At 41.8% G+C, this 25,588-nt stretch overlaps 1 protein-coding gene across 4 annotated transcripts in view; it reads left to right on the plus strand.

Moving 5' to 3' along the window:
* WWOX (WW domain containing oxidoreductase) overlaps positions 1–25,588 on the plus strand; it is a 736,218-nt gene that overhangs the window by 25,915 nt on the left and 684,715 nt on the right. For all 4 annotated transcript variants that reach the window (XM_058155164.1, XM_058155166.1, XM_058155167.1 and 1 more), the window contains one exon: positions 22,409–22,515. In XM_058155164.1, coding sequence (XP_058011147.1) covers positions 22,409–22,515 — 107 coding nt within the window. The remainder of the gene's footprint in view (positions 1–22,408; positions 22,516–25,588) is intronic.

Raw genomic sequence — 25,588 nt, forward strand, 5'->3', positions numbered from 1 at the left:
CACTTTCTGCTTATTTTCTGCTGAGACTTGTTGAGTATCCTTTAAATCCTTTTGGATAGTCACAATTTCTGCTCTTATTTCATCCAGTTTCTTGTCCATATTAGATAACTTTTCCAGAATTCTCTCCATTTCTCCAGCAGTTGGTCTCTGACCTTTTGCCATTTAAAAAAATTTTCAAAATCCTCAGGCAAGCACAGTATCCTTATAATTTCCTCCGGATCCACCAGGGGCACTCACAGGAGCAACGAGTCCAGAGTACAGTTAGTCAACCAGGAAGTCAAGGAAGTGATGTCATCAAGATTCTCATAGTGAAGGCGGAAGCTGGACGCCACCATTGTTCCCCAGAGGGAGGGGGGGCCTCAAACCCTCCCTCCTAAATTTCTCCATCACCTCTTCTCTCCAGAGCTCCACAAAACCGGTAATCTTGTTATTTTAAGTTCTCCTCTCTCCAAAGTGATTCGTACTCCTTCCAGTCGCAGGGGAGAAAAAACCCCCCCGCACTCCGGAGTACTCCACTCACGTTTGCCGATATCCCCTTCCCTTCTTCATTCCTCAATTCTTCTCCGTTCCCTGTTCACCACCAGGCTGCTGCAATTATAAATCCAAAGCCCCGGTGTCACCGGGCACAGCGGCCCAGGCGACGACCAAAGTAATGGCCGCGGCCTGTGGCCTCCGAACCCCGCCGAGCCTAGGACGCGCCAGCATCGGTCCCCCCAGTCCTGTATATCGGCTGGGAGACCCCTGGCGAGCCGTCCGTGCGGCAGGTGTCCTTTTCGGAACACCTGGCCCCTAAGGGCCTCGGCGGCGGCCGGATTCGGACACTGGAGGCAGGAGAAGCCTTCCAGACGTCCGTTGCCACCGGACACCGGAAGTCGTCTCTGATTTTGCTTTGTTTTGAAGTTGTATTAATTGTGCAACTGCTGTTGTGAAAGGCTGCACCAATATGGCAATGCCATTGTATGTGTTCTGACCTAGGCCTCCCAAGATCATGAAGTACATTCTTCATTCCGATAAAATCTCTTTTATTTAGATTAAAGAGAATTTCTCACCAGCAAAGTCCCGGCAAACAGTGTTTCATGAGATTTCACAACTACAGACCTTTATCAGGCTTGGAGAGATGCCAGGCCGATATCTTCCTAACGCCAGGCTGTAGCAGCAATTACTTGGCAAGTAGTCAGGAACAGATCTTCACCCGCATGAATTGAACTAATTGTCTCCTGCAAACTCCCCTCCCCTTCAGTCCTCTTTATTCCCTATGGGAGGGGCCATTCACCATCTACCTGTGCCTTTATTCCCGAGTCGCCCCTTGTTCCTTGGCTGTTCCCGTTTCCTGGCAGCTCTGCGCATGCATACATCGGGAACAGGCTCCAGCTGTTCTTCTGCCCCACTGATATCTGACTCCGAAGGCAACTGTCGTATGGCCCTGGTCCTGGCCCAGGCCTAGGGGTGAAATGCTCCCGGTTCTGACCGGATCTGGCTATCCGCTAGTGCCTGTGGTTGGTGGTTCGGTGATCTGGTAGCGATGGCGGAGGGAAATTCCGCCCACCAGCCCGAGTGTCATTACTTCCTGGTTTTAACTAGGAAGTAATATGTTTTTTACCTTCTGCACATGCGCAGAAGGTCTGTGCATGCATGTAATGCGCGGCGCATGCACTTCCAAACCGGTAAGGAAGGTAAGTAAATTTCACCCCTGCCCTGGCTCCATCTCTGCCTCCGACGCAGAGCACTCATCAGAGCCTTCCCCAAACTCCAGGATTGGCCCAGGTTCCTCCCCAACCTCCTCACTGAGCGAATCTGTCACCAGCTCTGCTGGCCGCTGGCGGGCCACAACAGTATGGTTGCATCTGCTTTTGGAGAAATCAGGAAGAGAAAGCATTCAGAAGTGATTTTTAGATTCGATTTCCTCTCTCAACCCTTTCTGTGCCGCCCCGTGGTTAAGGGAAAGCTTTTCTTTTCTTTTCTTTTTGGTTCAGTCGATGCCTGAAACGGAAACAATCAGTAATGGTACACGAAGTATGCAAAGCTAGGCGCTATGTAGCGTTTGTGTTAAATTTTACTTTAGGCTTGTCAGAAGCCGGACGCGTGCTGCAAAGAGAAAAATGAATCGGGATGCAGTCATTGAAACCAAAGTGGCAGATGCGATCACATTTATTTATTTTTTTGGATTAAAGGGGATTTGTGTAAATTGGTATTGGGGGCGAGATTATTAAAATTGGAAGCGAAGCTGAATTAGAAATCTTGTTTCCTTTCCATATTCTTTTTTCGCCAGTTGCGGTTGGCTGATCATTAAAAGTAAGAGTAGGCCGCAGGTAATAGAAGCAAGAACTTTAGGAGTAATAAACTTGATGGTGACGGGAAAAAAAATATTCTAAAACTGAATAAAGTTTATGCTAAGTTGGTTTCTTGGGCTCCACAGTCCTTCCAGGGGTTGATAGAAAACCCTATTAAACATCCTATCTTCTGGCTGGATCTCATCGTAGGGAATGTCTCTCTAAGCATCATAAGGGGATTATCTTGCTACCTAGACGCTGCATGTATGATACGCTTCTCTGAAAGTGGAGATTTTCGTCAAGAACTTGGTGCTTATATTTGGGATGGTGCCGTGGCAAATAACCATGAGTAATTTCTCTATCTTGAAAGCTTCTCCAGAGCAAATGCTAGGCAGCGTTGGTTCTTGATACGAGAAGGGAGTTTTAAAAGGACTGAGTTTGGCAAAACATGCAGTTCAGGGTCAAATATATTTTAAGAAATGTTCTGTTGCCTTTAATATTGCTGGCATTTGGTTCCTGAAGCAGCAATTTTGATTGTCTAGAAACACACACACACACACACAGAGACAGACAGAGACAGAGAGACAGAGGGAAGACAGACACACAGAGAGAGACACACACACAGAAAAACAGAGACGAAAATAATCCGAGAGAGAGAGAGTAAGAGAGAGACAGACAGACAGACAGAGACAAAAATTTTCCTATCCAGAGAGACAGAGACAGACAGAGACACAGAGAGACACAGAGAGAGACAGAGACGAAAATAATCCTATCGAGAGAAAGAGAGAGAGACAGACAGACACAGAGAGAGAGAGAGACAGACAGAGACACAGAGAGAGAGACAAAGACGAAAATTTTCCGAGACAGAGAGAGAGAGAGAGAGAGAGAGAGAGAGAGAGAGAGAGGAAAATTTTCTGAGACAGAGAGAGAGACAGAGACACACACACAGAGACAGAGAGACAGAGAGAGACAAAATAATCAGAGAGAGAGAGAGAGGAAAATTTTCCGAGAAAGACAGAGACACACACAGAGACAGAGAGACACACACAGAGACAGAGACAAAATTTTCAGAGATAGAGAAGAAATGTTCCTATCCAAAGGAGGCATTTGAATTTGTCTCTGTAGCCAGGGCTGACACAATTATTTCACACTCTTTAATGTGACAAAACCCTAATTGCATTTAGCCTATTTTACAGTTTTAATGTGAGCATTGAAAAGCATGATGTATTTCATAGACTAAAACTAAAACAAAATTAGTTGGAAACATGGTAGAACAGTACACAGTAAAAAAAAAATGAAATTGTGGCGTGACGGTTCTCGATTGCTTAGAACAGTCACCCCGTAAATGAACATCAAGTGACTTTTAAACTTGCTTGGACTCAGAAATTTTATGAACCGGTACCTGATCAGATATACTTGTGCATCTGAAGATCAACTGAAAGGAGGAACATTCAGAAATATAAAATAAGCAGATTTCATTACAATCTGTGCCATTGTAGTATATGTCATTCTTGGGAGCATTTTGGAAACCTTAGAAGTCTTTGGACCAGTGGTGAAATCCATTTTTTTTTACTACTGGTTCTGTGGGTGTGGCTTGGGCGTGGTGTAGCTTGGTAGGCGTGGCTTGGTGGGCATGGCAGGGGAAGGATACTGCAAAATCTCCATTTCCACCTCACTCCAGGGAAAGGTAATTGCGAAATCTCCATTCCCACCCCACTCTGGGGCCAGCCAGAGGTGGCATTTGCCGGTTCTCTGAAATATTCAAAAATTTCCGCTACCAGGTCTCCAGAACCTGTCAGAACCTGCTGGATTTCACCCCTGTTTGGCACTCAATTTTATTCTTTTCTCCACAAATAGTCTAATGAAGTGAACTGTGCCTTGCTTGGTTATAGAGATGCATTTGAAATATATTTTATTCCTTTAGAACCTGAATAACCATAGTTATTTCTCTATTATTAGAACTATTGTGCCATTCCAACCCAAAAGGATTCTGAGTAAAAAAAGTGATTAATGACGTTTTTTCATACTTACGACTTGCAGCATCCCCACGGTCACGCGATCAAAATTAAGATGCCTGGCAACTGACTCATATTTATGACGGTTGCCATGTCCCGGGGTCATGAAATCACCTTTTGTGACCTTCTGACAAGCAAAGTCAATGGGAAAGCCAGATTTGTTTTAACAGCCGAATTAATAACTTAACGACTGTAGTGATTCATTCAACCACTGTGGTGAGGAAGGTCGTAAAATGGGGCAAAATTCACTTAATAACTCTCTTGCTTAGCAACATAAATTGTGGACTCAGTTGTGGTCGTAAAGTTGAGGACTACCTGTACTGTAGTAACTTTAAACTCATATTGGGTAGAATGCAGGGGTGAAATCCATCGGGTTCTGGAGAACCGGTAGCGGAAATTTTGAGTAGTTCAGAGAACCGGGAAATAACATCTCTGGCTGGTGCCGGAGTGGGGTGGGAAAGGGGATTTTGCAGTATCCTTACCCTGGAGTAGGGTAGGAATGGAGATTTTGAAGTATCCTTCCCCCGCCACACCTACCAAGCCACACCCACAGAACTGGTAGTAAAAAAAAATTGGATTTCACCACTCGGTAGAATGCTAACTTTTGTTAATAGAGCCCGTTCCATCTTTGTAAACGAGTAAAGGAAAGAGTAAATGGAACGTCGTGGAAGGAAGCTGCCATTTTGTTCCATTTTTTTTTTCTCGAAGTTGCACTTGTTTCCTCAACTCTGAGCAATTGTGTTGGCTTAATGCTTGAAGGACCCAGCGTCGTTTAGCTGACAAAACAGTCTTCCAATTTCATCTGAGTTGAAATATGCCTTTTTAATTTTATGAAACTGCTTGTATTAATATTGCACTATTGTACTTGCCAAAAGGAGATTTAAAACACGCAACTAATTTTGTTTTTCCTTAATGCTTAATTAGTACTCTCTTCTGCATTTGGCCTGCTCAAAGGAGCTGCAGAGGAATTGCTACATCTGAAAGAAACTGCTGTTAGGAGGTTGGATCCTGTTTCTTCTTTTTCTGGGGGAACAAAAAAATAAAAAGCATATTTTTATACTCATAGGTATCATCGTTCCGCTTTGTAAGGTGTCTGCTGCATGGTTGGACATCTCATGGGCTCTGGCTTCGTCCAGAGCGTTTGCCAATGTCAGGTTGCTCTTGGCTAGCAACCGCCTCTCAAACGGATGTCTCTGACCCCCGTATAAGTTGTTCCAGCAGCTCTTCGTCCAGATCGCGGTACTGCAATGCTTGGAGGCTTGTCTCAGGGCTGCCATGTAGTCGCTGATAGACTCGCCTTCTTGTTGCCTGCGCTCCCCAAACTCGTGCCGTCGAGCGTATTTGGACGGGCGGTGCGAGTGATTCTTCAGGAGGGTCTGAAGGGTCTGCCACGACACGGAGTGTAGCGGTGTTGGCTCCGCCAGGGCTTCTGCGACGGCGATGACTGCGGACCCACAGTGGCTTATGAAGTAAGCCCGTTTGCGGTTGTCGGAGACTCCTGTAACTCGTTTGCCTCCAGGAAACTTTCAAACGGGTCATGTATATTCCCCATGTCTCCTGGGCAGGGTCAAACGGAGTGGGTGGCGTGTAGCCGGTCATCGCTGCATTCGCTATCACCTTGCTGGGTTTGATTCTCGTAGTGAGTTCAGCTCTGTTCTGGTGCTCTGCCTCAAGATCCCACCTTCGTCGCCAATGTTAAGTTCGGGTATTGACGAGGCAGGAGACCAGGTTAGTGACAACAGCTCTTTAATATAGTGTGACCCAGCAAAACTCTGGAGAAAAACCTCTCCTTATATACACTTCAGCCTGAGGCTGCAACCAATCAGGAACGAGATATTTCCCGCCTAAAACTCCCGCCAAAACTTACAGTAATACATTACAGAGGGGGGGCCTCAAACCCTCCCTCCTAAATTTCTCCATCACCTCTTCTCTCCAGAGCTCCACAAAACCGGTAATCTTGTTATTTTAAGTTCTCCTCTCTCCAAAGTGATTCGTACTCCTTCCAGTCGCAGGGGAGAAAAAACCCCCCCGCACTCCGGAGTACTCCACTCACGTTGCCGATATCCCTTCCTTCTTCATTCCTCAATTCTTCTCCGCTCCTGTTCACCACCAGGCTGCTGCAATTATAAATCCAAAGCCCGGTGTCACTGCACAGCGCCCAGGCGACGACCAAAGTAATGGCGCGGCCTGTGGCCTCGAACCCCGCCGAGCCTAGGACGCGCCAGCATCGGTCCCCCAGTCCTGTATATCGGCTGGGAGACCCTGGCGAGTCCGGCGGCAGGTGTCCTTTCGAACACCTGGCTAAGGAGCCTCGGCGGCGGCCGGATTCGGACACTGGAGGCAGGAGAAGCCTTCCAGGCGTCCGTTGCCACGGACACCGGAAGTCGTCTCTGATTTTGCTTTGTTTTGAAGTTGTATTAATTGTGCAACTGCTGTTGTGAAAGGCTGCACCAATATGGCAATGCCATTGTATGTGTTCTGACCTAGGCCTCCCAAGATCATGAAGTACATTCTTCATTCCGATAAAATCTCTTTTATTTAGATTAAAGAGAATTTCTCACCAGCAAAGTCGGCAAACAGTGTTTCATGAGATTTCACAACTACAGACCTTTATCAGGCTTGGAGATGCCAGGCCGATATCTTCCTAACGCCAGGCTGTAGCAGCAATTACTTGGCAAGTAGTCAGGAACAGATCTTCACCCGCATGAATTGAACTAATTGTCTCCTGCAAACTCCCTCCCTTCAGTCCTCTTTATTCCCTATGGAGGGCCATTCACCATCTACCTGTGCCTTTATTCCCGTTGCCTTCCTTGGCTGTTCCCGTTTCCTGGCAGCTCTGCGCATGCATACATCGGGAACAGGCTCCAGCTATTCTTCTGCCCCACTGATATCTGACTCAAGGCAACTGTCGTATGGCCCTGGTCCTGGCCCAGGCCTAGGGTGAAATGCTCCGGTTCTGACGGATCTGGCTATCCGCTAGTGCCTGTGGTTGGTGGTTCGGTGATCTGGTAGCGATGGCGGAGGAAATTCGCCCACCAGCCAGTGTCATTACTTCCTGGTTTTAACTAGGAAGTAATATGTTTTTACCTTCTGCACATGCATGAAGGTCTGTGCATGCATGTAATGCGCGCATGCACTTCAAACCGGTAAGGAAGGTAAGTAAATTTCACCCCTGCCTGGCTCCATCTCTGCCTCCGACGGAGCACTCATCAAACCTTCCCAAACTCCAGGATTGGCCCAGGTTCCTCCCAACCTCCTCACTGAGCGAATCTGTCACCAGCTCTGCTACACGCTGAGCCACAACAGTATGGTTGCATCTGCTTTTGGAGAAATCAGGAAGAGAAAGCATTCAGAAGTGATTTTAGATTCGATTTCTCTCTCAACCCTTTCTGTGCCCCGTGGTTAAGGGAAAGCTTTCTTTTCTTTTCTTTTGGTTCAGTCGATGCCTGAAACGGAAACAATCAGTAATGGTACACGAAGTATGCAAAGCTAGGCGCTATGTAGCGTTTGTGTTAAATTTTACTTTAGGCTTGTCAGAAGCGGATGGCGTGCTGCAAAGAGAAAATGAATCGGGATGCAGTCATTGAAACCAAAGTGGCAGATGATCACATTTATTTATTTTTTGGATTAAAGGGGATTTGTAAATTGGTATTGAGTAGATTATTAAAATTGGAAGCTGAATTAGAAATCTTGTTTCCTTTCCATATTCTTTTTCGCCAGTTGCTGGCTGATCATTAAAAGTAAGAGTAGGCCGCAGGTAATAGAAGCAAGAACTTTAGGAGTAATAAACTTGATGGTGACGGGAAAAAATATTCTAAAACTGAATAAAGTTTATGCTAAGTTGGTTTCTTGGGCTCCACAGTCCTTCCAGGGGTTGATAGAAAACCCTATTAAACATCCTATCTTCTGGCTGGATCTCATCGTAGGGAATGTCTCTCTAAGCATCATAAGGGGATTATCTTGCTACCTAGACGCTGCATGTATGATACGCTTCTCTGAAAGTGGAGATTTTCGTCAAGAACTTGGTGCTTATATTTGGGATGGTGCCGTGGCAAATAACCATGAGTAATTTCTCTATCTTGAAAGCTTCTCCAGAGCAAATGCTAGGCAGCGTTGGTTCTTGATACGAGAAGGGAGTTTTAAAAGGACTGAGTTTGGCAAAACATGCAGTTCAGGGTCAAATATATTTTAAGAAATGTTCTGTTGCCTTTAATATTGCTGGCATTTGGTTCCTGAAGCAGCAATTTTGATTGTCTAGAAACACACACACACACACACAGAGACAGACAGAGACAGAGAGACAGAGGGAAGACAGACACACAGAGAGAGACACACACACAGAAAAACAGAGACGAAAATAATCCGAGAGAGAGAGAGTAAGAGAGAGACAGACAGACAGACAGAGACAAAAATTTTCCTATCCAGAGAGACAGAGACAGACAGAGACACAGAGAGACACAGAGAGAGACAGAGACGAAAATAATCCTATCGAGAGAAAGAGAGACAGACAGCAAGAGAGAGAGAGAGGCAGACAGATAGAGACACAGAGAGAGACAAAGACGAAAATTTTCCGAGACAGAGAGAGAGAGAGACAGAGAGAGAGAGAGAGAGAGAGAGAGAGAGGAAAATTTTCTGAGACAGAGAGAGAGAGACAGAAACACACAGACAGACACAGAGAGACAGAGAGAGACAAAAATAATCAGAGAGAGAGAGAGAGAGAGAGGAAAATTTTCCGAGAAAGACAGAGACACACACACAGAGACAGAGAGACACACACACAGAGAAAGAGACAAAAATTTTCAGAGATAGAGAAGAAAATGTTCCTATCCAAAGGAGGCATTTGAATTTGTCTCTGTAGCCAGGGCTGACACAATTATTTCACACTCTTTAATGTGACAAAACCCTAATTGCATTTAGCCTATTTTACAGTTTTAATGTGAGCATTGAAAAGCATGATGTATTTCATAGACTAAAACTAAAACAAAATTAGTTGGAAACATGGTAGAACAGTACACAGTAAAAAAAAAATGAAATTGTGGCGTGACGGTTCTCGATTGCTTAGAACAGTCACCCCGTAAATGAACATCAAGTGACTTTTAAACTTGCTTGGACTCAGAAATTTTATGAACCGGTACCTGATCAGATATACTTGTGCATCTGAAGATCAACTGAAAGGAGGAACATTCAGAAATATAAAATAAGCAGATTTCATTACAATCTGTGCCATTGTAGTATATGTCATTCTTGGGAGCATTTTGGAAACCTTAGAAGTCTTTGGACCAGTGGTGAAATCCATTTTTTACTACTGGTTCTGTGGGTGTGGCTTGGGCGTGGTGTAGCTTGGTAGGCGTGGCTTGGTGGGCATGGCAGGGGAAGGATACTGCAAAATCTCCATTTCCACCTCACTCCAGGGAAAGGTAATTGCGAAATCTCCATTCCCACCCCACTCTGGGGCCAGCCAGAGGTGGCATTTGCCGGTTCTCTGAAATATTCAAAAATTTCCGCTACCAGGTCTCCAGAACCTGTCAGAACCTGCTGGATTTCACCCCTGTTTGGCACTCAATTTTATTCTTTTCTCCACAAATAGTCTAATGAAGTGAACTGTGCCTTGCTTGGTTATAGAGATGCATTTGAAATATATTTTATTCCTTTAGAACCTGAATAACCATAGTTATTTCTCTATTATTAGAACTATTGTGCCATTCCAACCCAAAAGGATTCTGAGTAAAAAAAGTGATTAATGACGTTTTTTCATACTTACGACTTGCAGCATCCCCACGGTCACGCGATCAAAATTAAGATGCCTGGCAACTGACTCATATTTATGACGGTTGCCATGTCCCGGGGTCATGAAATCACCTTTTGTGACCTTCTGACAAGCAAAGTCAATGGGAAAGCCAGATTTGTTTTAACAGCCGAATTAATAACTTAACGACTGTAGTGATTCATTCAACCACTGTGGTGAGGAAGGTCGTAAAATGGGGCAAAATTCACTTAATAACTCTCTTGCTTAGCAACATAAATTGTGGACTCAGTTGTGGTCGTAAAGTTGAGGACTACCTGTACTGTAGTAACTTTAAACTCATATTGGGTAGAATGCAGGGGTGAAATCCATCGGGTTCTGGAGAACCGGTAGCGGAAATTTTGAGTAGTTCAGAGAACCGGGAAATAACATCTCTGGCTGGTGCCGGAGTGGGGTGGGAAAGGGGATTTTGCAGTATCCTTACCCTGGAGTAGGGTAGGAATGGAGATTTTGAAGTATCCTTCCCCCGCCACACCTACCAAGCCACACCCACAGAACTGGTAGTAAAAAAAAATTGGATTTCACCACTCGGTAGAATGCTAACTTTTGTTAATAGAGCCGTTCCATCTTTGTAAACGAGTAAAGGAAAGAGTAAATGGAACGTCGTGGAAGGAAGCTGCCATTTTGTTCCATTTTTTTTTTTCTCGAAGTTGCACTTGTTTCCTCAACTCTGAGCAATTGTGTTGGCTTAATGCTTGAAGGACCCAGCGTCGTTTAGCTGACAAAACAGTCTTCCAATTTCATCTGAGTTGAAATATGCCTTTTTAATTTTATGAAACTGCTTGTATTAATATTGCACTATTGTACTTGCCAAAAGGAGATTTAAAACACGCAACTAATTTTGTTTTTCCTTAATGCTTAATTAGTACTCTCTTCTGCATTTGGCCTGCTCAAAGGAGCTGCAGAGGAATTGCTACATCTGAAAGAAACTGCTGTTAGGAGGTTGGATCCTGTTTCTTCTTTTTCTGGGGGAACAAAAAAATAAAAAGCATATTTTTATACTCATAGGTATCATCGTTCCCGCCATTATACCAGAAGGCAACTTCTGCCTTTTATCTCCCTCTGCCCAGCGATCCACCTAGATATCTCAATAATTCTCTGAAAATCCCCATTAAATCACACATTTTTGTGCCTAATTCTATGTGAAATATGTTTTTGCAATTTCTAAAGAGAAGTAGATAATTTAAATGTTTAAACTGGAACTCTGTGTGGTCTAAAAGCTGTGTGCATGTATGTATTTATACAGTATATATAAAGTTGGCATGTACCATGTTAAAGTACTTTTTATTCCCACAGTAATAGATATCAAAATTCTACCTTGCCTTATTCAAAGCATTTTTTAAAAAATGAACAAATCTTAATATACTTGATGGTGGCTTTTATTTTAATGAGGTAGACTTAGAAAATAACAATGGAATTTAGCCAATATATTTTGCTTATGTTTCATCTTCATCTTTTAAATCTGTGCAAAATGCACATGTTCTGTAGAAGCATATTCAAACCATTAAGCATGATACAGTTTAAGTTTTTGGTCAACTTAACAGAATCTAGTGCTTTGTATATATATATATGGTTTGCCAAATTAATTCTTAAATCAGACAACTAATGGGAAATATTGACTTAACCAGGGTTTTTTGAAATGACATTTAACCATGGTTGGTTGAATAAGTGACACATATCATGCTAATCCCCAAAGTATGTTTTGTTTACAAATTTTATTTATTTATTTATTGTTCAAATTTCTATACCGCCCTTCTCCCAAAGGACTCAGAGCGGTTTACAGCCAGAATAAAACAATACAAAAAATTAAAACCAGTTTAAAAAGAGAAAATTCAAAATTGGCTGGACACTATAAAACCAATAAAAAACCCCATTTAAAAACCCATTAGGCCAGTCCTGCATGATGGAACAGAAATGTTTTCAGCTCGCAACGAAAGGTCCAGAGATCAGGGAGTTGGCGGATACCTGGTGGTAGCTCGTTCCAGAGGGTTGGTGCCCCCACAGAGAAGGCCCTCCCCCTGGGTGTCGCCAGCTGACATTGTCTGGCCGACGGCACCCTGAGGAGACCTTCCCTATGGGAGTGCACTGGTCGATGGGAGGTCGCCGGTAGCAGCAGGCGGTCCCGTAAATAACCTGGTCCTATGCCATGGAGTGCTTTAAAGGTGGTAACCAACACCTTGAATCACAATGATAATGATGTTATCCATTTCAGTCATGTCCGATTCTTGTCAATTCATAGTTAATTCATAATATAGACCAGGTCTTTCCATACCTTCTGATCTTATGCTACTTCTTTGAATTGTTCTATGTTCTGGCTGGTGTCAGCTTTGATGGAAACTAATTTAAAACTAAATCCTTCAAACTTCCTAATTTCTTAGTAGTCCAATTAATACATTTCTTGATTTAGTCATCATCTGATAGAGAATTGGGATGGGAAACAAAGTTGGGTTCTCAACAGTTTTGAGGCATGATTGGGTTAAGTTCAGTGGTGAAATCCAATTTTTTTTACTACCGGTTCTGTGAGTGTGGCTTGGTGGACATGATGTGACTTGGTGGGTGTGGCTTGGTGGGCGTGGCAGGGGAAGGATGTTGCAAAATCTCCATTCCCACCCCACTCCAGGGGAAGGATATTGCAAAATCTCCATTCCCACTCAACTCTGGGGCCAGCCAGAGGTGGTATTTGCTGGTTCTCTCGAACTACTCAAAATTTCCACTACTGGTTCTCCAGAACCTGTCAGAACCTGCTGGATTTCACCCCTGGTTAAGTTGAATAGCTGGAAAATGCAAAATGTTTTTCCTGCTTCCTCAAAATATTTCTGGTGTGCTATTAAACCCCAATAATGCAATCTTGTTCCACTTTTGAAAAATTCTGCCCAGTGCTTGATGTCTCCATTGAAAAAAGACTGAGAAATACGATTGTAGGAAGAAACTATACTAGCTGATCATCTTATTCCTTGAGATGTACTGTATCTTTTCTAATTGGGCATTTTAATTTATTTTATACTCTACTGTTTGATAAAGCCTTTGGAACTGAAGTAAAATAAACTATCAAGATATAAACACTTCAGTACTTTAATGTACCAAAATAAACAGAGATTTCTTCTGTATATCATACATGAGATGATAATTTATCTTACACTCCAGTGATGATGTATAAAATGTCTGTGTTGCTTCAGATATCTGGCAGCAGTTACCTCAGGAAATCCAGAGGCTAACAGTTTACCGAAAATACCATATATTATAAAATATTAATGGTTTAATGAAGAACAGAACACTGAACACCAGTGGAATTTTATTTTTTTTAAAGAAAATGATTAATATGGGGTGAGCCATATTGTTTATCGGCTTGTTGCCATTTAAAATAGATTGTCAGGGGAAATTCAGCTTAAACTTTGTTATTTGAGCTACATACAGCTTTATACTGAGCATTATTGCAACAGTCTTTTGTGTATACACTATTAATATTCACACTGGTTTTATTATGAAGATATACTGAACTTTCTCCTTATATTACTTCTAGTTTTTTTAAAAATATACAATTACACGTAGTCCTCGGCATAGAACCACATTTGAGCCCAAAATTTCCATTGCTAAGCAAGGCAGCTTAGCAATGGAAATGTTGTTAAGAGAGTTTAGCCTCGTTTTGCGAACATTCTTGCCATGGTTGTTAAGTGAATCGCCGGAGTTGTTAAGTTGGCTGTAAAGTGAATCTGGCTTCCCCGTTAACTTTGTTTGTCAGAAGGTCGCAAAAGGTGATCACATGAGCCCTGGGACACTGCAATCGTCATAAATACATGGCAGTTGCTAACGGTCCAAATTTTGATCACATGACCACAGGATGGTGCAACAGCCGTAAGTGAACAATCTCCTAACTCACCTTTTTCGAGTGCCATTGTGACTTTGAATGTATGATTCAAAGTCACAATGGTACTGATTTAAATGACTGATTGTATAGAATAGAATAGAACAGAACAGAACAGAACAGAACAGAATAGAATAGAATTTATTGGCCAAGTGTGATTGGACACACAAGGAATTTGTTTTGCTGCATATAAAAGAAAAAGAAAAAATAATACCTTCATCAAAGGTACAACATTTACAACACAAATGATAGTCATAGGTTGCAATTTAACCCTTATTTATTTATTTATTTTATTTATTTATTTATTTATTTATTTATTTGCATTTATATCCCGCCCTTCTCCGAAAACTCAGGGCAGCTTACACTATGTTAAGCAATAGTCTTCATCCATTTGTATATTATCTACAAAGTCAACTTATTGCCCCCAACAATCTGGGTCCTCATTTTACCTACCTTATAAAGGATGGAAGGCTGAGTCAACCTTGGGCCTGGTGGGACAATGATAATGATAGCAACAAAAAGTTACAGTCATACAGTCATAAATGGAAAGAGATTGGTGATAAAAACGATGAGAAGATTAATAGTAGTGCAGATTTAGTAAATAGTTTGACACTGTTGAGGGAATTATTTGTTTAGCAGGGTGATGGCCTTCGGGAAAAAACTGTTCTTGTGTCTAGTTGTTCTGGTGTGCAGTGCTCTATAGCGTCGTTTTGAGGGTAGGAGTTGAAACAGTTTATGTCCAGGATGTGAGGGATCTGTAAATATTTTCACGGCCCTCTTCTTGATTCGTGCAGTATACAGGTCCTCAGTCGAAGGCAGGTTGGTAGCAATTGTTTTTTCTGCAGTTCTAATGCAATTCTTGTATTTCTTTATTTTAAAAAAATGTATAAGTAACTTGAGGATTGTAATTTGAGGATTACCTGTATAGTTTTATGTAGGGAATATTTCATATTGGGCTACCTTCAATATTTCAATAAGACATTTGGAAATCAGTTGAGAGGATTTTCCAAAACTAGGAAAGGATTGAAGTTTAGAGCACTTTGCATAAAATAACCTAGTGTCTCCAGAAGGACTATACGGATCTAACATGCTGGTGAACTGATTCCACTCTCCGTGGACAATGAATATTAAAAGATGTGTTCATATTAACTACGATTGTTAATTAGAATCAACCAGTGGTGAAATGTAAAATTTGTTGCTACCAGTTCTGTGGGCAAGGCTTGGTGGTGGTGGTGGTGGGTGTAATGTGACTGGGTGGGCATGGCCAACTTTGTTTTTTACTTTTAAAAGCATTTTTTCTACAATCTCTTCGACTAAAGAGGTTGTAAAAAATGCTTTTAAAAGGCTCTGACGATCCCAGCTGAGTTGCTTGATCGTCAGAGGCTTTTTTTTCTTTTAAAAACATTTTTTTCCTTTAAAAGGAAAAAAAACCTCTGACGATCAGGCAACTCAGCTGGGATCGTCAGAGCCTTTTAAAAGCATTTTTTTAACAACCTCTTCGGCCAAAGAGTTTGTAGAAAAAATGCTTTTAAAAGGCACTGACGATCCCGGCTGATCCTCATCAGAGGCTTTTTTTTACTTTTAAAAGCATTTTTTTGGCCGAAGGAAAAATGCTTTTAAAATTAAAAAAGAAAAAAAAACAACCTCTGATGATCATGCGGCTCAGTTGGGCGGGGGGTGGGGGTGGGGGGTGGGCAGGGATTTTTGCTACCGGTTTTATTTTTTTTTATTTTTTTTATTTTATTAGATTTTTATACCGCCCTTCTCCCGAAGGACTCAGGGCGGTATACAGCCAAATAATAAAAACCCCACAATATACACATTAAAACAAAACTTAAAACCAAGCATATTATATAAATGGCCGAAATAAAACAATTTAAAACCCTAAAATGCATAAAAACCCCCAATTAAAATTTAATAAAACTTTTAAGCCAGTCCCGCTTGAATAAATAAATGCGTTTTCAGCTCACGCCGAAAGGTCCGAAGATCAGGCAATTGGCGTAAACCAGGGGGAAGTTCGTTCCAGAGAGTAGGAGCTCCAACAGAGAAGGCCCTACCCCTGGGGGCCGCCAGCCGACATTGTTTGGCGGACGGCACCCTGAGAAGACCCTCTCTGTGTGAGCATATGGGTCGGTGGGAGGCATAAGGTAACAGCAGGCGGTCCCGTAAGTACCTGGGCCCTAAGCCATGGAGCGCTTCAAAGGTGGTAACCAGAATCTTAAAGCGCATCCGAAAGACCACAGGAAGCCAGTGCAAACTGTGCAGGATTGGTGTTACATGGGAGCAACGAGTGGCTCCCACTATTACCCGCGCAGCTGCATTCTGAACTAGCTGAAGCCTCCGGGTGCACTTCAAGGGCAGCCCCATGTAGAGAGCATTGCAATAATCCAAACGAGAAGTGACAAGAGCTTGAGTGACCGTGCATAAGGCATCCCGGTCAAGGAAGGGGCGCAACTGGCGGACCAAGCGTACTTGGTGAAAGGCCCTCCTGGAGACGGCCGCCAAATGATCATCAAACAACAGCCGCCCATCCAGGAGGACACCCAAGTTGCGCACCCTTTCCACTGGGGCCAATAACTCGCCCCCAACAGTCAGCTGCGGTTGCAGCTGACTGTACCGGGGTGCCGGCATCCACAGCCACTCTGTCTTGGAGGGATTGAACTTGAGTCTGTTTCTCCCCATCCAGACCCGTACGGCTTCCAGACACCGGGACAGCACTTCGACAGCTTCGTTGGGGTGGCCCGGGGTGGAGAAGTACAGCTGCGTGTCATCAGCGTACAGATGGTAACTCACCCCGAAGCCACTGATGACCTCACCCAGCGGCTTCATATAGATGTTGAACAAGAGAGGCGAGAGAATCGACCGCTGAGGCACCCCACAAGTAAGGCGCCTCGCGGTCGATCTCTGCCCCCCTGTCAACACCGTCTGCAACTGGTCAGAGAGATAGGAGGAGAACCACCGATAAACGGTGCCTCCCACTCCCAAACCCTCCAACCGGTGCAGCAAGATACCATGATCGATGGTATCAAAAGCCGCTGAGAGATCTAATAGGACCAGGGCAGAGGAACAACCCCTATCCCTGGCCCTCCAGAGGTCATCCACCAAGGCGACCAAAGCTGTCTCCGTACTATGACCGGGCTGGAAGCCGGACTGGAACGGGTCTAGATAGACAGCTTCATCCAGGTATTGGGGAAGCTGCCATGCAACCACACTCTCTACAACCTTCGCCACGAAGCGAAGGTTGGAGACTGGACGATAATTCCCCAAAATAGCTGGATCCAGGGAAGGCTTCTTGAGGAGGGGTCTCACCACCGCCTCTTTCAAGGCAGTGGGGAAAACCCCTTCCACCAATGAAGCATTTATAATTCCCCGGAGCCAGCCTCGTGTCACTTCCTGTGTAGCCAGCACTAACCAGGAGGGACACGGGTCCAGTAAACATGTAGTGGCATGTAACCTCCCCAGCAACCTGTCCACGTCCTCGAGCGCCACAGAATCAAACTCATCCCAAACAACCTCAACAAGATGCGTTTTCTGAAGCACCCACCGCCATCACTACTGGATCAGGCGATCCGGTCTGAACCAGGAGCATTTCACCCCTGGAATCAACCCAAAAGATGTTTGAAGAGTTTTGGAAGGGATCTGAGAAGGGTTGTCAGATCTTTCTTAACTGTGAAGATTTAGAGGAAAAGGAAGGGCACTAAGCAATCATTTTCATTTTCAGCACTTCTGATCTTAGAAACTTGCTGGGGAATACTTAAACTTAGTAATCAAGTGCTACTTGTTTGTATTACAGTATGAAATCAATTTTGAAACAAATGTAAACGACTTTTAAATATCAATATTTTATTAAAACAGTAAAGCATATGGCCCACTAAAAATGGAGCAGCTCAGCAACTGCCTGCCGAAAGTTTCTTTTGCTTGCATTTGCTCAGTGGAATTAAAACAGGGAAAAGTATTTTGCATATGTTGAAAACTAGATTCATCTGCATGCGGTGAATTACTCAGATAATTAAAGTTGCCTGATACAATGAATGGCTTTTAAAAGGAAGAGAAATTGCTTAGACTTAAACACTGTAAGCATGTAATTGCACAGAATGGTATAAATTTATGTAAGCTGTTGTTTCTTTAATCTTAAGTTATACCCTATGTTGTAAACTAAATTTGTCTTGCCCCAGGGTACTGCTAGAAGTGAAGCTGCGTATATTTAATAGTATTTTTCCTTTCGATAAACAAGATTTAAACCAATCCTGCATCTTGCTTAAAACGAAAAAGGAACAAATGGTCATCTTTTTTGTTGCATTATCTGTTGTGTTGAATATACAAGCACTAATTTGAGTCTTTCTAGTTTGAAATTCCTGGCAGATAGATGAGGAAGAAATGGAGGTAGTGACAGATTTTATTTTCCTGGGCTCCAAGATCACCGCAGATTTTTATTTTTTATTTATTTTTTTATTTTTTATTTATTTATTTTATTTGTCACAACAGTATATATAAGCATAAGCATGAAAATAACTATATAATATATAAGCATATATATGAGCATAAGTATGTGATAACTATATTAATTGGATATAATGAAAGGAAACAATAGGACAGGAACTGTAGTCATATTTGTGCCCTTATGCACGCCCCTTACAGACTTCTTAGGAATGGGGTGAGGTCAATAGTAGAGAGTTTTTGGTTAAAGCTTTGGGGATTTTGAGAAGAGACCACAGAGTCAGGTAGTTTATTCCAAGCACTAATAACTCTGTTACTGAAGTCATATTTTCTGCAATCAAGATTGAAACGGTTAACATTGAATTTAAATCTATTGTTGCTCTTATATTGTTATTATTGAAGCTGAAGTAGTCTTCAACAGGAAGGACATTGCAATAGATGATTCTATGAGTTAAACACAGGTCCTGTCGAAGGCAGCGGAGTTCTAAGTTTTCTAGATTCAGGATTTCAAGTCTGGTGGCATAAGGTATTTTTTTGTATTCAGAGGAGTGGAGAACTCTTCTTGTAAAATATTTCTGGACATGTTCAATTGTATTGATGTCTGAAATGCAACCAAGAAATTAAAAGATGCTTGCTCCTGGGGAGGAAAGCTATGGCAAATCTAGACAGCGTACTAAAAAGCAGAGACATCACCCTGCCAACAAAAGTGCGTATAGTCAAGGCTATGGTGTTCCCAGTTGCAATGGATGGCTGTGAAAGTAGGATCATAAGGAAGGCTGAGTGCCAAAGAAATGAGGCCTTTGAACTGTGGTACTGGAGAAGACTCCTGTGAGTCCCTTGGACTGCAAGGTGATCCAACCGGTCAGTCTTAGAGGAGATCAACCCTGACTGCTCTTTAGAAGGCCAGATCCTAAATATGAAACTCAAATACTCTGGCCACCTAATGAGAAGGAAGGACTCACTGGAGAAGAGCCTAATGGTGGGAAAGATTGAGGGCAAAAGAAGAAGGGGATGAAGAGAATGAGGTAGCTGAGTGGAATCACTGAAGCAGTAGGCGTGAGCTTAAATGGACTCCAAAGGATGGTAGAGGATAGGAAGGCCTGGAGGAACTTTGTCCATGGGGTCATGATGGGTCAGACACAACTTCGCAACTAACAACAACAAGTTTGAAAGTATTAAGTTGGGATGGCTAGTTAGAGAAAAGAAGGACTGGGGTGGTGGTGCATGATAGCAGTGTTCCAGTATTTGAGAGGTTGCCACAAAGAGGAGGGGATCAATCAAAGGTGCTTTTTCAAGAGTCAACTGGACTTTCTGGTTTTTCTTTGAAGACATTTCACTTCTCATCCAAGAAGCTTCTTGGATGAGAAGTGAAATGCCTTCAAAGAAAAACCAGAAAGTCCTCTTGAAAAAGCACCTTGGGACAACCATAACCTGGATGACTGATAATTTTCATAGATAGGAGGGGGTCAACTTATTTTCCAAAGCACCAGAGAGCAGGGCAAGAAACAATGGATGGAAACTAATCAAGGAGAGAAGCAACTTAGAACTAAGGAGAAATTTCCTGACAGTGAGAACAATTAACCAGTAGAACAGTTTGTTTTCAGAAGTTGTGGGTGCTCCATCACTGGACATTTTAAGAAGAGACTGGACAGCCACTTGTCTGGAATGGGATAGGGTCTCAAGCTTGAGCAGGGGGGTTGGACTTGAAGACCTCAAAGGTCCCTTCCAGCTCTATTCTGATTGATCTGATGCCAATTTCCTGTTTGCGGGTAGATTCTTCACAACAAAATGCTTTAAAGTCTTACGTCTTCAGCTTCTCCCTTCTACATAGTGCAGGTTGTCCTAAACTTACAACAGCTCGTTTAGTGACTGTTAGAAGTTATAACGGCACCAAAAAAAGTGACATGACTATTTTTCACATGTTGAAGCATCCCCGAGGTCAGGCTTTTTACCATAGCTTATGATCCTGGTAGTTGAATGAAAGCTGTCACGCTGCTTGTAATCTTCAGATGTAACCTCCCCTTCCAAGGCCATTTGATTCAATAGCAATAGCACTTATATATCATTTCACAGTAGGTTACATCCTTCTCTAAGTGGTTTACAGAGTCAGCCTATTACCCTCAACAATCTGGGTCCTCATTTTACAAACCTCAGAAGGATGGAAGGCTGAGCCAACCTTGAGCCGGTGAGACTCGAACTGTTGAACTGCAGGCAGCCGACAGGCAGCAGAAGTAGCTGTCTGTAAAAATAATACAGGCTAAAAATAAATAAGTAAATACATAATATATATATATATATATATATATATATATATATATATATATATATATATATATATATATATATATATATATATATATGTAGGTCTTTGGTTGTTGGGTTTTCTCCGTGTAAAATTGGAAGTGTCTTGGTGACGTTTCGTGAAGTCTCATTCGTCATCTTCAGGCTTCAACCGTGCTTCTGGGAGCAATGTGTGATCGCAGCTGCAGGAAGAAACAGGAAGAAACAGCTGCGATCACACATTGCTCCCAGAAGCACGAAGCTGAAGCCTGAAGATGACGAATGAGACTTCGTCGAAACGTCGCCAAGACACTTCCAATTTTACACGGGAGAAAACCCGAACAACCAAAGACCTACATACAAACACCCGCGAAAACCTCAGAAAACAAATATATATATATATATATATATATATATATATATATATATATATATATATATATACACACACACACACACACACACACACACACACACACACACAAACCAACCAAACAAACACATGAATAAATAAGAAAATAAATAGATATTATGTCTACTTTTGGAAAGAGCAGACAAGGACCCTGACTTCTTTCCCTCACACGAACAGATAGGGTGTTGTGACCCAGGCCCAAGTAGGTAGTAATAAACTTAGTCTGTGGAAAAACAAACCTTATTCGAACAGCTGGGAATTAACTTCATTCCCAGCGTCGTTCAACTCAAAGTAAAACAAATGCCTCCCAACACAAATTCCTCAGTTATCTCAAAAACCTTAGCCCAATTAGGCAAACTGGCAGAGGCCCTTCCAGGCAAACGTCCAGAAGCCACAAAAACAAAGACGGAAACGAAGCAGAGGACGAAGCAGAAGACTCAGTTACAACGTTGTTTTCCGGCAAAGCTGAAACTCTGATGCTGGTCTGTTTTAAGCCTTATGGGGGGAGCCAATCATCTCTTGGCCCTACTCCCGAGTTGACCTGTCTGCTTGAGCTGCTCTTGCCCTTTGGCAGCTCTTCTCATGCGTGCATTAGGAACAGGGTCCTCCTGTTCCTCTGCCTCACTACTCTCAGTCTCTGGAGGCTCTGGAGTCTGCACCTCACTTCCCAATGGCCCTGGCCTCACTTCAACCTCACCGCTGTCTGACTCCGTTGCCAGCTCCGTAGGCAACGGACCACAACATAGGGATTGAAACAAGTCCTTTTTCTCAGTTGCCTCCTCAAGCCTGGGATGCTTGCACTAACTGAAACAGAAGATTAATCCATGTGCTAAAGATCTTGTCAGTTTTTTAAATAGTTGGGTCATGTCGGTTTGTATTGGCTTTTGTTCATCGGATTCATTTTTGGTGCTTTTACAGGTGCCTTTCCCCTTCCTTAGTTTACTCCTAGTAACTCTGCCCCCAAAGTCTGTGTTACATTTAAAACGTTAGCTGAAGCATTTTTTTTAAAAAAGAAACCTGTAATTGAAAAATCTCAAAGGAAATGGATAAAACGCAAAAGAGCAACAGTTAATCACGCTAATGAATTCACATCTGAAGCAGGGAAAAAGCTGATTGCTGAGTTTAATATTGCTATTTTTGTTCTATATCTATGTATTTAAGTTGACTTTGTTTTGTATCGGTTCCAGGTTTTTGTAAGCCAGCTTGAAATTTGATGAGTCAGGAAGAATAAATATTTCCACAAATACCTGGGGCCCACGCAGGCATATTTCCCTGCTGACCTGATGCTGTGTTCCTTACCATGTCTTCTCAATATGTGTTTTGTCACAGGTTTTGAAACGGCAAAATCTTTTGCCCTCCATGGTGCCCATGTCATTCTAGCCTGCCGAAACACCTCAAGAGCTGATGAGGCCGTGCGCCAGATCTTGAAAGAATGGGTAAGGACCTTTGCTTTATAAATACGTAAATTTATGCTTACAGCTTACAAATGCGCAGCGATTCCTACTTCAAACTCCTAAGCTCCACACTTGGTGCATAATTTTGAAAAAAGATGCCGCTTAAAAATGAGAAATTAAAATGACATTAATAAAACGTAGAGACGTCAGGGTCACTCAGAGTGAGAAGATAGATAGATAGATAGATAGATAGATAGATAGATAGATAGATAGATAGATAGATAGATAGATAGATAGATAGATAGAATAGATAGACAGACAGACAGACAGACAGACAGACAGACAGACAGACACTGTAAGATGATAGATATACTGTTAGATAGATGTGAGAGACAGACAGACAGACAGATACACACACAATAAAAAAATTAAATGCCTCAGCAAATCAGTGTTTTGATTTTGGGCTGGAAAGGAAACGACAACCCTTAAGGTCCTATCCATCGAGGAAATATCACTGTGTTGGATCCAGTAGTGGTATTCACTTATCTTCGCTACCGGTTCGCAAATATGAGCGCGCATGCGCAGAGCACCCATGATGATGTCTGGGTGTGTGGGTGGAGTCTCCGGCCGCCTCCATTACTGGTTCGCCCGAACTGAGTAGAACCAGTAGAATCCTGCCATTGAGAAGACTCTGTCATTCCTAATATATCATTTCTTTATCGGAGATGTTTGGTATAACAACACAGGCCTTTACTGTGAGAAAGTTTATAATTTAAAGTAAAGATTAAATTAACACATTTGAAGGCATAAAATGGAAAAGAAGATCACGATGGATAGAATACATGATTCCTTTAAAATTTTGATAGGAATACAGGCAGTTGCAAAGTTGAATATTTGGGCCCAAATTGAAGGAGATACTGATTTAACTTTTAATAGGTGAAATACAAGTCTTTTTACTGTTACTAAGTGTACTACTAGTAGTGTGGTTTTAAACACATTGCATTAAATGTAATAAAATGTGGTATATATATATATAATGGAAACCTATGAAAGACTTTGTGAAATGTATTTCAAATGTTTGTATGGAATCTGTCTTGTGAAAATGTTCTGCCACCTTTCTGCAGTTGAATTTAGCTTCCGTTCATTTGGGGGACCTAGCATACACCACGCAATCATCACAGCATCTAGTTCTGCTTTTCCTAACATGATGCTCTTCAGGCCCATTGAAGTTAAACTCATTCAATTCATAGCTAACATGGTCGAGGAACTTTTCTTTAGGCAGTCAGAGATCTAAGAAAATAGATGTTCTGCTATGTGTGTGTGTATGTGTCTGTGTTTATGTGTTTCAATAAAAAGTGTTAAGATATCTGAGAAGAAAGAAGAGCCATGTTTAACTGAAGTTACTGTTTCAGCTAGAAACTATAGTCCTCATATGTTGGTCTCTCTAGGAGGATGTGAATTTTTCCGTTCAGGAGATTTTACCAGTGTGTTAAAGTAATCAGTGCAATATGAAAGTTGCGATCCTGTGAACGGGAAAACAAAGTTTTTGCGTTGCCTTTATTTTGAGTAGCTTCAAAAGTGGAGCGCTTTCTTTATTAGCCATTTCTCTCTCTTAATTGTTCACAATACTATTTAATCTTAAAGTACAATAGCTGGAGTACCTTCGGTCTATCTTTGTAATGGGATTGCTGTTGTTTATTGAGAAGGACTAATTAACTTTGATGATTCTACTAATATTATGGCACTCTGACAATACCTCAGATTTATGACTCAGGTAAAATACATAAATGAAGTGCAGGTGCTGAAGCAGAAAGAATAAGTTGTTACTGAACTTTAATTACTTGAATTGCAATAAGTAGGAGAGAATTAGTGGGTGTTCAGAATTTACATCAGTGGGAAGTAATCTTGGGAGGAAGATAAAGAAAAGCTACTTAAACTGAAAAAAAGACAATTTTATTTGCAATAGATTTATGGTCTAAATCTAATAGAATGACCCGTTTTTTAAAAAAAATTATTTATCAAATGATTTGTGTCAGTTTGTCAACACTTTCTGTTGAGAGTCTATTGGTATAATGGATTTCTCTCCAAATTATCTTTTATTTAAGTTGTATGGCCTTCACCGATGACAGACTAGCTTGCTCTTTGATGCCATTGGTCGGTCTATTTTGACTGCCGAAGTCTGCATTAACTAGCCCTTGAATTAGGAACCTTACATGTTACAGCATCTTAAGATGACACAGAAAACTGTAAGAAAGAGTAATTGTTCTTCAGAACACAAAGTCCACTAGAATAGAGTATAGCAACTGGAATTGCAAACATGCTTTTTAAAGAGATTCATGAAATGCAACCTGTACAAATTAGATACAAACATCTTGTTTCTTTTGTGGCAAAATTAATCTCGTTAGAGGAAAATAAAATAAAAATTAAGCATGAAAGGGATCTTTTGTAAAGCTGCAATGCTACATAAAGCCATATCTACCAAACATTTATGTTGCATTCCAAGACATAAGATAGTGCTGGGTAGAGAATATTTTATTATTCTTAGACTTCTATGCCACCCATCTCTCTGAGGCTATTCTATGTGGCTTACAGTCAAACAATTAAAATGACATGCAAAACATTGGAACATTATATATAACCTTTTTGTATGATACCTACATATATTGTTGTGACAAAATAAATAAATAAATTAATTAATTAATTAAAATATGCATTTTTGGGGTCTACTTCTGGGCGATACTCCACGTACATTTGAGTTGCCATCAATCCATGTGGCCATCTTTTCATGTTCCAATTGTCTTTATTCTTGGGGAACGTCAGGTAATATTGAATCTGCATAATAGTAGCCTAAAGAAAGGATATGCAAAACAGATATATGAAACAGAAGGGTATATACAACTGTTTGTGTATATTTCTTTCTCTCTGTCCAAATTCACTCATAGTCAATAGTCTATTAGGGTAAAATGTTTAATGGAGTAAAACCCAAATTGATAGACCTCTAGCTGCAGTTGCGTTTCAGGATTTGGTCATAATTTAGAACTGCGTGTTAATTTCTTGGCTGCAAAAACCTGAGCCACCTCTTCCTCCAAAAAAGGAAATTAGAATCTCACATCTT

This window comes from Ahaetulla prasina, chromosome 12 (assembly GCF_028640845.1).
Source record: "Ahaetulla prasina isolate Xishuangbanna chromosome 12, ASM2864084v1, whole genome shotgun sequence".
Taxonomy (NCBI): Eukaryota; Metazoa; Chordata; class Lepidosauria; order Squamata; family Colubridae; genus Ahaetulla; species Ahaetulla prasina.